Source organism: Mastigoproctus giganteus, chromosome 8 (assembly GCF_048544385.1).
Source record: "Mastigoproctus giganteus isolate SK-2022 chromosome 8, ASM4854438v1, whole genome shotgun sequence".
In the NCBI taxonomy this organism is placed as follows: domain Eukaryota; kingdom Metazoa; phylum Arthropoda; class Arachnida; order Uropygi; family Thelyphonidae; genus Mastigoproctus; species Mastigoproctus giganteus.
Window position 1 is genome coordinate 80272424 of NC_143582.1, and position 13473 is coordinate 80285896.

General features: G+C 34.3%; 1 protein-coding gene across 2 annotated transcripts in view; it reads right to left on the reverse strand.

Moving 5' to 3' along the window:
• Positions 1–2222: 2222 nt before the first annotated feature.
• Positions 2223–13473, reverse strand: part of Mettl14 (methyltransferase like 14) — an 89216-nt gene continuing 77965 nt past the window's right edge. Inside the window, exons 8-10 of one of the 2 annotated variants that reach the window (XM_090379542.1) lie at positions 10868–10960; positions 6055–6171; positions 2223–2444 (exon numbers count right to left, since the gene is read on the reverse strand). In XM_090379542.1, coding sequence (XP_090235668.1) covers positions 2436–2444; positions 6055–6171; positions 10868–10960 — 219 coding nt within the window. In that variant the 3' untranslated portion in view covers positions 2223–2435. Of the gene's footprint in view, positions 3070–6054; positions 6172–10867; positions 10961–13473 lie in introns of both variants that reach the window. The other variant, XM_090379541.1, reaches the window with a different exon arrangement.

The window sequence follows — 13473 nt, forward strand, 5'->3', positions numbered from 1 at the left end:
AATCAATTTTTTAACATGAGATTTGAAATTTTGATTACTTCTTGACCTGTAGTTGCAAGATGCTTTGTTGTATTCACTGGAAGAAATACAAGTTTTATGGTTTTTTTTGTTATTTTTTTTAAATTTTATTTTGCTTTTGTCCACTTCATGCCATGCAACTGTCCAAAAGAAGGAGAATTTTTTGTTCATATATTTTTTAAACTCATAATCTCACTGAAGCAGCTCAGACTCAAACAAGGCCAATATCATCCAAGCTTTTTATTTGCACTAAACTGAATGGGTAACTTTTTTTAATATTTTCAAAATATTGTGGATTTTTAGATTTTCCTATCAGAAATGTTTCTTTCTTTTCTGTTCCATTCAAGTTAGTGCAAATAAGGCTTGTTGTACAATGTCTTGATATTTTACAGCCTATGCATTTTTCAACCTTGAATTTTAATATGCTGTCAGGAGTTAATTGACAAAAAAAAAAAAAAAAAAAAGTCTCAGCTACATTAAATGCATCTTTGTCCAGATATCTTTCATGCACTTTGGGCAATATCAAATTTTACCGCTTCAGAACAGTGGTATGTTTCATGTCTTTTGCTTCACCTGTAACTTTTCCAAAATATGTGTAGTGTTGCAACTTAAATCGATCTATTCAACCAGTGAAACACAAAAGTTCTCAAATCCAAATAATTTGGACAAACATAGAGCTTTAATCATTATAAGAGGATCCATTAGGTGATCCTCTTTTAAACTGCTTTAAACTGCCTTGCTGACATCAGAATGTTCAGGTTTACATATTTGCATTTCATTATGCTACAATTCTTTACAAATAATTGGATAAATTTTTGTTTTGAACTCCAAACTGAATGCATTGATGAGTTCAATAAGTTGAATTCATTCATGAACACCAACAACATTTCTTCTTTCCATTTGCTATTTTCATTCATTTTTATCCTCAACACTTAAAACTTTTTTCTTGCTGTTCATTGTAAAAATACCACACAGTATGGTAAAAATCATGTCTTAATCATTAACAGAATAATGCAAAATGACTGGAATTTAAAATGAAAACAATGTTCTTGAGCACAAGGGTAACTACAAAATGGGCAGTTGAAAGTAAATGCTGGAGAGTTTTCTCTTGAAAAGTAAACTTTCAAGATTTTGAAGAAAAAAAAGATTTTGTGGTTGTTTTGTTTGTTTGTTATTTGGTTTTTAGGAGCATTAGCAACTAAGGCCATATTGCTCCAGGATATGCGGTAGTCATTCCCTGACCTTTCCGCATCCTCCGTATTTGGTGGTGACGGGCTCGAACCCCGGTCTAATCAAGAAGCGTGCACTACGCACTGCTGCTCCTTCCCACCTGGCTACGGAGGCACCTATTTTGTGGTTGTAACCTTTATAAATAGTGGTGGTCCTTAAGTTTTGCACATCAGTGTGTATATATATACATATTTTTTTTTAAAAATCTTTATTGCCATAAAATAGTGGAAGTACATACATAAACAGGCATAATCAATACAACATCACAGCAGAGTTTTGTTCTCTTACAAAAAATAAAAAAAAAACACAACTAACATAAAATTACATGTTGCCAACACACTGAAGCAGTATCTTTTTTGTTGCACTTAAAATATTCTAACAGTAAAACCACGGGTTCAAATCAATATATTTGTTTAAACCTAAAGAGAAATGAGCGAGATAAGGAATGTCTCTAACCCTAGTCACAGGATTAAACTATTGGGAAAAAATTCCAAACATTAATAAAATGATCCTTTCCAGATAACAAATTAATAGTAAACTTCACTACTCAAAGCTCCCACAAATGTTTAATCAGAGTATAGTCAAGTTGAAAATGGGGGGCAAATGAGACACAGCATAAGGAAAGAAGGCTTTCAAAGTACACCATTTTAAACTTCAATACTGAACACCATGTAAGGGATGTAGACCAGATAGGAAATGCATTAATAATGCATTTCCTATCTGGATTGATGAACAATGGAATGATGAACAATGCAATGTAGGGTAGATTTACAATTAATAAAAATCTTATCACATTTAAATAGATATAAAGCTATATGTATGTTTACAATCCAAGACAATACCTAAAATTTTTACTAAACAAAACGAAATTATGCAAAATTGAGTAATTTATTATTGACAGTCTTCGACAAATCATTAAAATTACTAGTAACAGCATTATATATTTAAAAGGTACAGAGCACATTGTCTGAATATGAATAAATCTTATAGGCAGAAAGGAAAGGAGTATAAAAATTAATGAAAAAAGTGTGTAGATAAGGATCCACTTTAGGGAATACTAGAACTGGTTGACACATTGAGATAAAAATTTCCTTTATTCAGATTTATTTATCTAGTATCTCCACCTCCTCCTACTGGAGTTCCACACTGAAAATCTGCCTATATATCTTCCCCAAACACACGTAGAATTAAAAACCCTGCAAATAAAGGGATAATGTTTTGCAAGCAGCAACATGAGTAAATATGATTATGAAACAATCTTATGAAGTTGCAGTATACAATAAAACCTGTTTATTAACAAGGAATATTTACATTAATATTACACTATCTTCCTCTATGTGAACCACGACCTCTTCCTCCAAAATTTTTTGTCCTTCCACCTCCACCCCCACCTCCTCTTGTTGATCCAGATCCTCTTGAAGAGCCACCTCTGTTAGTTGCTCCCGGACCACCACCACCTTTAACTTTGGGAGGTGGAGATTTAGGACGAAGGGCCTCAATTCTATCTGTACATCCACTCAGATAATCATTTGGACCTTTTGTGAAATAACTTGTATATGTCTCACTATTGAAATTACTGTTTGTCAATCCTGGTCCAATAGTTAACCACCCAGGTCTAATAGTAGTATCTCTACCAAATACATGTAGCCGTCTTCTGCCAAGACAAAAATGTTCTATTATGTGGAAAATTTCTTCTGGTTTTTCAATACTTCCATACTGAGGCTCTTCAGATATAATGAGATCAATATCAATGTTGGCATGTATGAAATCACCATCTGTACTGCGACGGACTGTACCTTTTATGCCCATAAGACAGTGTTCCTAATTGAGAGAATTAGCAAAAGATATTTCAAAATATACAGAAATAAAAATATTTACTTCAAAAAATAATAATTACAGTATTATAATTACAATAACAACTACAACTCATTAGCTAATGTAATAAAGAAGTGCAAAATATGTTACCTTAAACCTCAAAATTAAAGGTAATTTTGAGGTTTATTTCTTTTTTTATTTTCATATTATTATGTAATCTGACTTTCTACATTAAGCTTAATATGAGTACGTTTAGAGCAAAAATGGATACTATTTATGTTATGTATGTGGGATCAACTGATGATGTTACCAACTGTGAATTGTAAAGGGGGAAGCCTTCGGAGACTTAATCTTGGAGGCTACTATGCTTTTCATACCAACTAAGAAATACTGTTCAAGGTTTAGGCCTAAATGGACATCAGATGAATTAATGAGGCTCTTGGCAGATAAGAAAATTGCATGGGATCCATATATTTTATCAGGAGACAAAGACACCTATGGTAGATATAAGACAGTCTGTAATCAAGTCAAAGGAGTTTGGGCAGATCATGAGAAATCTTTGGTAAAGGACACAAAGAAAAACAGTAAAGATTTCTTTACTTATGTAAACTCTAGAAGGAAGGGGAAAATCAGATTGGTCACTTGATATCGATGGTTCGATTTTTAATGATCCTGCTGAGGTAGCTGACAAACTGAATGAGTATTTTGTATCTATATTCACACCTGGGGAGTTATTAAGGGAGGAGAATGCCAGAAGTTTATCAAAATGTAAGAGGACGCTAAAGGATTTTGTAATAACTGAGAGCAAGTGGAAGAGAAATTGTTGAAGTTAAACATAAGAAAGGCACCTGGGGTGGATGGGATCTCTCCAGCTATATTAGAGGATGCAGCAAAGGAAGTAATCAGGCCTTTGGCAATGATTATGAGGGCATCCTTGGACTCAGGGGACTGGAGATGTGTAAATGTATCCCCAACTCACAAAGGGGGATCGAAAGATGACACAAGTAATTACAGGCCTGTTAGTTTAACTTCTGTTCTGTGGAAAATAATTGTGTCACTGGTTAAAGAAGCATTTCAGGATCATCTAGATAAGATTGCAGTTATAGTTCACACACAGCATGGGTTTGCTAAGGGGAGGTCTTGTTTGACGAATTTGATTGGATACTATGATGTAGTCTCAAAGGAACTGTATGAAAAAAATAATTTTGATATCATATACTTGGATTTCAGGAAAGCTTTTGATACTGTTGCACATGGAAGACTGCTGTAGAAATTGGAGCATATGGCATTAAGAGAAAGTTGCTACAGTAATGTCATTAGTGGAGTTCCCCCGGGTTTGGTGCTGGGCCCATTGTTTTTTTGTGTATTCATCAATGATACTGATGAAGGTATATCAGACTTAGTGTCCAAGTTTGCAGATGATACAAAGGTTGGCAGGGTTGTTAACGACAGTAAAGACAGTATGCTACTGCAACTGGATCTAGATAAGTTGGGCAAATGAGCTGAGAAGTGGCAACTGAAATTTAACATTGGAAAATGAAAAGTAGTGTATACGAATAGCAGTAACTCCAGAGTAACATACCAACTGTGTGTAGTGGAGAATGAAAAGGACCTAGGAGTCTTTTCAATGATATATAGGAATTTTGCTAGAAGAGATAGGGAGGTGATTATCCCGTTGTACAAGGCAATGGTCTAGCAACACCTAGAGTACTGTGTACAGGTCTGGAGGCCTCATTTTAGGAAAGATGTAGAGCTCCTGGAACTAGTACAGAGAAAGGCAACAAGATTAGTGAGTGGAACAAAGGGGTGCCATTACAAAGATAGGCTTAAGTTCTGCAAGTTGCAGCATCTGGAGACTAGGCACCTGCAAGGTGATCTGAATGAGGTGTATAAGGCCTTGAATGGTTTGAGGAAGCTCAACGCTGATGAGATTCTTCTTCTTTTTTTTTTTTTTTCTTCATTAGTTGTTGGCGCATCGGCTTCTGTGGCCATAATGCACCTCCCAATGTTTTTGCATTTTACTCTGATCCAAGCCCGAGGTGGGATTCGAGCCCGCGACCTTTGGGTTGCCAGGCAGGCACTTTACCCACCTGGCTAGCCCGGTTGGCATTCTTCGTCTTGCTCAGATTCTGCACCTGATAGGGCATAAATTCAAATTGAGGAAAGACATTTGTAAAATAGATGTGTGAAAATTTGCCTTTAGCCAGTGGGTGGTTGATCACTGGAACAAGCTTCCACCTGCCATTGTGGAAGTTGACAGCTTTAACAAATTCAAGGCTAAAATAGACAAACCTTTCGAGTGAATGTTTTTATAAGCTTGCTTTCTTGCACCATATGCTTCTACTAATGCTAATGATGAATTGTATTGTAGCTGTTGAATTGTATTGAAGATAAATTTTATTTATCTCATCTCTTATTTCGAGTTAGTTAACAGAAATAAAGCAAACACACCAGTGAACATGTTTTAAAAGGAAAACCCTGTGCCATTTTTTGTTTGAGGTTGTAATAACAAGTTTGTTTACTTTCAAATAATATAAGTTTTAGCTCATTCAGCAAATTCATAATAAGAAAAATTTTTGATTTCCAGGTAACAGAGGTTCATGAAAAATCTTTCAGGTTTATCATGAACCCTATATAGCTATTTAAGAAATTTTAAGACATGAGTCCTTGGACAAGCCTACAAGATTTTTGTCTCTCATATCATTTCTCATTATTCAAATTTCAAAGTGCCATATATCCAGTTTAATCCAAGCCACTAGTTATAGATAACTATTGGAAATGTTTTGCTATAGCTACTTTTCTGAATGTGCTATATGTTCTATCTTTAGATTTAATTTTTTCTCATGTTAGTATCTGTTGCAATTTTAAGAGCATCATGTGTTAAAAATATAACAAAAAGAAATTGAAAATGAAGCAGTGAAACTAAACAGAAAACATTCAATGTAATACAACTATAAAATCTATCAGATTATGTCATTATTGCTACTATACCTTTGTCCTTTGAAATATGGCTTTAGGTTCTAAGTTCTTAGAATGAACAGGATTTTTGATGTTTGTTTTAATCCAGCATATATCCTCACATCTACGAAATCCCCATTTGCGTAAGCACTGAGGAAGGGGGGAAAAAAAGAAAAAGAACAAGCACATTTAAATAACCATCTGAATGATTTTAATTTTATCACACACACACACACACACACACACACACACACACACACACACACACACACACACACACACACACACACCACTGCTTTGATCCCAAGGTTCCCCAGATTTATTATATAAATTTTTTTTTTTTTTTATTAAATAAATCAAAACAAAATAATTCCTTTTACTCGAATAAAGTGCAGTCACATAAAGAAAGAATAAATACAATCAACTTTAATTTCACTGCAGCCTTTCAGGATTATTAGCCAATTCAATAAGACAGATGTAATTGTATATTTTTGCAGAGTAAAGTAATACAGGGATAATATTCAAAATGAGAATTCTCGAATTTTCCTTGTCATTATTTGTGTTTTTACAAAGCACACAGAATTTTACTAATCCTTACTTTACAGTTTTTTGGTAATGAAAAAGAAAAACTAATTGCAGAATTGTTGTCTATGAAATTTAAATTGCTGGATGTCTCTTAAAATAATTTTTTTTTACAATTTTTATATTTGCATCCAGAAGTTTCTGTCAGGGAAACAAGTAGTTAAATAGACCAGCCATAAAAAATGAATTTTATTTTACTGAATTTTTTGTCATTTATCCATTTTTTTCTTAATATTTCTATATAATATAAGAATATAACATTTTATTAATGAATAAAAGTTTATACTCTTTTAAATAATTTTAATATTTAAAACTGCTACATAATAAATTTATATATGTTCAAATGTGTGTGAATAAAAATAAAATCTAACCTAAAATAAAAGATAAACTAAATAAAAGAAATTCTAAGTTAAAGATTAAAACACTCCACTCCATTACATATAAATTTTGGACAAAATAATAGTTTACAGAAATAAATTAAAGTAATAAACTTCACAAAAAAAAAATTCCAATAGCTCAACCATTTTGTGTTTGCTATAAATTTTTGCTTTCAAAAATAATCTATTGATTATTTTATAATCAACAGATTATTTTATAACTGTTATCTTATAATATAATTGGGGAAGGACATTACATGGTTTCTATCCATACATCTTCAGTTGGAAGATGAAGAAAGCCATTGCAGTAGAAAAGGGTAAAGGCATGGGTTTTAACTTCAGAAGAGGGGATTTTGACAGTTTAAGGTGATATATATGGAATACTTTTAAAGCAAAAATCACAAAGCCATGAATGCATACATACCTTTTAGAAAATATTCATGAGGAGGATGCCAAAATGGATGACTGTGGAGCTGGTCAAATAGAGAAACAGAAAAAGATAGCATGAGACAGTTACAGAGTGAAGAAAAGTACTGAAACCTACAACAGGTACAAGTTAATCTGTAATAGGACCACAAATAACATTAGGGAGGCCAAGGCTGCATTGGCTAAGAGAACAAAGAATGGGGACAAGGAATTTTTCATGTATGTGAATACAATGAAGAAAGCCAATCAGGTTGGACCCTTGTGCAAAAGGTGTGGGAAAGTCATAGATATTGCAGCTGATATTGTGGATGAATTGAATAGGTACTTCGCATCAGTCTTTACTGATGAAAGACCCTTCATGCTGAGAAGAGACTGTGCAATATGAAATTAGTGATATCATAATTACAGATGATTGTTTATTAGAAAAACTTTTGAGCATAAAGTCAAGTAAAGCTATGGGAGTTATCAGCATATAGCCAGTAATTTTGATGTAGATACTCAAAGAATGTATTGAACCACTGAGGTTAATTATGAGGGCATCAATGTACTCAGGGGAGACTCCTTTGGATTGGAGAAGTGCCAATGTATCACTAAACATAAATGTGGTTCTAAGAATGAAATCTGTAACTAGAGACACCAGTCAAAAAGTAAGTCTGACTTCAGTGGTAGAGAAAGTCTTATAGGCAACATTAAAAGTGTAATCCAGGGCCATTTTGAAAGTAATAGCATTCTGAAGGAAACACAACATAATTTTGTTAAGGAAAATCATGTTTAACTAACCTAGTAGGCTCTTTTGGCACAGTTTATTTGGATTGGATTTTAGTAAAGAATCTGTTGCTGTTGTTGGAGGTTTTATGGCACAATGGCAGCTAAAGGCCATTATGCACCAAACGTAAAGAATCTGACTCAATCCCTCATGAGAGGTTACTGTACAAGCTGGAAGATGTTGGGATTACTGGAAAGATTCTAAGATGGACTGCAGGGCAGAAGGCAGAAAGTTGTGATCAATGGATATTTTCAGATTGGTCTAATGTCAGAAGAGGAGTCCTGTAACAATTGGTTTTTGGACTACTATTTTTCTGATTGTCATAAATGACACCGATGAAGGGCATGATGTCAAAATTTGCAGACTGTAAATACTGGGATGGTCATTAATGATCGGTGGTAGTACGCCTTCAAGATGACAAACAGACTCAGAAGTGACCTAACTGAGGTTTCTAAGGTTTAGTAAAATGAATGATGGTGAAATCCTCACTGTTATAAAGAATTCCAGAACTAGGGGTCATAAATTCAAATTACAGGGGTTGAAGTTCAGATTAGATTGTAGGAAGTTTTCTTTTAGCAGTAAGTCATTGATTGCTGGAACAAGTTGCCTTTACAGGTAATTCAGGCTGACAATTTGAATAAATTCAAAGGTCAATTGGATAGTTACCTGTGTGAGGAGGGAAGCATATAATTTGTATTTTCTTATCTACTTGGAGGTTTTTTTTTTTTATTTTCAGTGAAGCAAAAGCTTGTGGCTTTCTTGCACTATGTGGCAAATACTATTACTTATGGTAAAATTTATTCTATAAATAATAATAAAATAACACTAAAATAATAAATTAATCTTATATATAACAATAAAATAACACTAACAGTATTAATACCACATGAAAATTCTTGATGAACAAGTTTTATTAAACTCATATATAATAAATGCTCAATACTACGCTTATTTGTTAGCAGGTGATGTTTCAGGATTCTTTCTGAACATCATATCTAGACCATAGATGCTATGGGGTGTTATAAGAACTTCTGATGTTCAGCAACACACCGATCTGGGTGTTATCTTTGACCAGAAGCTCTCCTTTCTACCATCTGCAAATAAAGTTCTGTCGACTCCGGTGGATGCTTAAGCAACAACTTATGCATGTCCATGACCAGGCCGTTGGGTGCAGATATACTGACATGTGTCTATCCGGTCATACTTTATGGCGCAGAAGTCTGGACCTCAACTGCCACAATGCATCTGAGACAGATTTTTGCGGGTGCATTTTGGCTATTGAAGTGGGCCCTATGGAAATTCCCCCTGCACCAAGGACCACCCAGATGGCAGCAGCTCTAAACATCAGACGTCTTCCTGCCATTATCCACGAGAGAAGACTCGTCTTTTCTGTAAAAATGATGGTTAGCATTATTTCGGAACCAGACTTCTGGGCTAACTGCGGATGGAGAATTCCAGTACCAAGCCTTCAGGCCAATCCAGTCCTCCAGGCCACCCCAAACTGGTTAAAGTTATCCGATTGGTTCTTACCTGTGCAAATGCTGCAGTATATACACTCCTTGGATGGCGACCTCTATAAGTTCGCATTGGATAAAAAATACAGACAGAACTTACTCCATCGACTTCCTTCTCAGGACCGCATCACAGGACATTAGAACCTGCTCCCAAGGATCTGTCCATCACTGCCATGAATCCATCACCACAGTGTTCCAACTTTCTGTGCCTGCTCAGATGACTCCAGCACTGTAAAAGGACTGCTCCCTGGAGAATAATTTAACTTGATAACATGCTGTTGTGTAAATATTTTCATATGTAAATTTTTAAATTTTAATCCAGTGTTTAAACCTACACCTGTATAATTAGCAATAATATTGTTTTTTTTTTCCCTATCTCATCCTTGTTTATTACACTGTATTAGTCTTTACTGTAAACCCCTCACTTGTAGCCGTGAAGGGTATTGTGTACGGCATGTGCCTTTTGTATGCAATAAAGAGTTCTTCTTATCTTCATAACATGAAAATTACTATGAAATTAATTAAGAAATTACAACTAACATTACATTAAGGAATGTTTAAAATAAATAAATGCACAAGGCATAATACTTTAAGAGTTTGGTATCTATATAATATCGGTGTTTAGATACACCATAGATAACTCTTAAGAAACTACAAAGTAGTTGTTGTAGGCATCATTTGCTTTTTCTCATATTGTGCTCTGCCTTCACGACGAGTTGCCATGATATTGCACTACTTCGAATAAGTAACGCTTCACTAATAGAGAAGGCTATTGTTACTTATTCTCAACTGAGAATAAGTAACAATAGCCTTCTCTATTAGTGAAGCGTTACTTATTCGAAGTAGTGCAATATCATGGCAACTCGTCGTGAAGGCAGAGCACAATATGAGAAAAAGCAAATGATGCCTACAACAACTACTTTGTAGTTTCTTAAGAGTTATCTATGGTGTATCTAAACACCGATATTATTAAGGAATGTATACATCTGCATTTGCAATAACCTTTATGTTACAAATAATTTTTAAATATCAAACTGTGTTTGGACCCAACTACCCAAATAATGTTGTAGTAATTTTTATAGTGAATAAAAATTAAAATTTCAATCTGAATTTAACCCCCCAATGTAACTGAAAACTGAAATATTTATTTTAAAAATATTGATAAAAAGCAAAATATTTACTTGTCGGCCTAAATCCAATCCATCAGAAGATCCACACCAAAGAAATATAAATGAACGGGGAGCAGCAACTTCTTCAATTTCTAATTTCATTATCTGTAAAAACAAAATGCCATTATATAAATAAATAATTTATATAAATAAATAAATAAATAAATAATTTATATAAATAAATAAATAATTTATATAAATAAATAAATAAATAAATTATATAAAATGTAATAGTCTAGATACATAAAGTTGTCTACAAGAACAGCATACTCTAAAATGCTTCTAACCACATTTATTGAGAGAACAATAATAATTGCATTTATACAATAAAATCGGGTTAATACAAATTCGGTTTATATGAAGCACATACCATTCCCCTGCGAAAGGATAGGCTTTTTTATGTAAATATATTCATTTATTACAAAATTCGGTTAATATGTATTACTAAGTTCTTTTTCACCCAGTAAGAAATAAATATTGTCATTTTGTATGTTTAATACAAATCTTGGCAGAGCGATATGATTATTGACCCAACCACCTGGCTCCCTTCTTCCCGAAGAATGGCACTGACTTGTTAGAAATCAGTTTTGTGTAAACAAAAGCAGTTTATGGTAGCTACAATGTCAGGTGCACTCTGAAAAACATCTTTCTGAAGGATGAATTGTTAAATTAACAAAAGAATAAAAAGTTTTTCTAAGTTGTTTACATGCACTCCCTCACTCTCCATGGGAATAAGGTCAGTTGCAATTGTTATCCCAGTTCAAAGAGCCTTTTGCAATCATATACAGCAATCTATTTTTTGTGCCATTTTATCTGAGCTGATGTCTTTTTTTGGAAATTGTGTCTTTAAATTGTTGTTATTTGGTTTTTAGGAGCATTAGCAACTAAGGCCATATTGCTTCGGGATATGCGGTGGTCATTCCCTGACCTTTCCGCATCCTCCGTATTTGGTGGTGACAGGCTCGAACCCCGGTCTAATCAAGAAGCGTATGCTACGCACTGCTGCTCCTTCCCACCTGACTACGGAGGCGCCTGTCTTTAAATTAATTTAAAATTTGTTTATATTAAATGTTATCTAGCAGTGTTATGGCGACAAAACTTAGATGAACAGAATTATACAAGAGGCTGATAGGATGGAAAGAAGCAAAACAGACATTGCAAAGGAATACAACATACCTTTACCTACTTTATCTACAATACTGAAAAACCAGAAAAAGATTTGAAGAAGTGCGTGACACTGGAGCAGTGATGAAAAACAGGAAACAAATTCATGGTGCAAAACACAAGGCACTTAAAACAAATGCATGCATCTAATTTGCCAATATCAGGTCCGATTTTGCAAGAAAAGGCAAATTATCTAGCTCAGCAACATGGGATTAACGACTTCAATAACTTGAAGTAAACTTGAAAAAAAGGACCTGGCTAGTAAAATTATCTAGCTCAGCAACATGGGATTAACGACTTCAATAACTTGAAGTAAACTTGAAAAAAAGGACCTGGCTAGTAAAATTATCTAGCTCAGCAACATGGGATTAACGACTTCAATAACTTGAAGTAAACTTGAAAAAAAAGGAATAACTTGGTTTTGCGAAATGTTTACAGTGAGTCTGGATTAGTTGACAAAGAAAAGGCTACAGACTGGTTGTGTTCTGTATGGTCCATCCTTGAAAAATATGATGCAAGGATATTTTTAATCTTGACAAGACAGGTTTATTTTATAATTTGCTGTTCGAGAAGAGTCTTGTCATGGTGGAAAATTAAGTAAACAAAGACTCACTGTTCTGTTATGCTGCAATTCAGATGGTAGTACAAAACTATGCCCACTTGTGATTGGTAAGTTTTCCAAGCCAAGATGTTTTAAAGCAGTTAACCAACTTCCCTGTGATTATGAGGCCAAAAGAAGTGCTTGGCTTAAGGTCAAAATTTTTCAGAAAAAAATGTTCCTTTTTCTGAAATTCAGAAAAAAATATTCCTTTTTTTCTGAATGGCTTCAGAAAAAAAGGAACATTTTGAGATTCTAGAACGTTGTACAGCACATTTTGCTGAGGCACTTAAGTTGACAAATATATGGCTGTTGTTTTTACCCCCCAATACCACCACTTTAATGCAACCACTGGATCAAGGCATTATTTATAACCTCAAGAGAGCACAGAGAGCCCGCCTGATAAGGTACTTGATCTGTAACTTAGGAGAGAACAATTTGCAGCCAAACTGGAATGTCTTGGATGCTATCCGTAATCTTGTTATTGCTTGGGAAAGTATTACATCAAGTGTAACAATCAACTGCTTCAGGAAAAAGTGGCTTTGGAGAGAAACTTAATCGAAAAACATGGTCCAGCAGACGAATGTGATAGCAACAGTGAGGAATGGAGGAATTTGAAGGAGCATATGGATTTTGTTGGAGAATTTGAAGAGTTTGTGAAGTTGAATGATGAAGTTGCTACCACTGCAACACCAACATCAGAAGAGCTGCTGGGTACCCAACGAAACGATGACATTTTTGTTACCAGCATCAGCGAAAGTGAAGAATCGCGCACATTGCCATCTAAAAAAGATGCCCAAAATGCATTGAACATAATAGAGACGTGTTGGCCTTGAGCAACGTTGATAAAAAAACA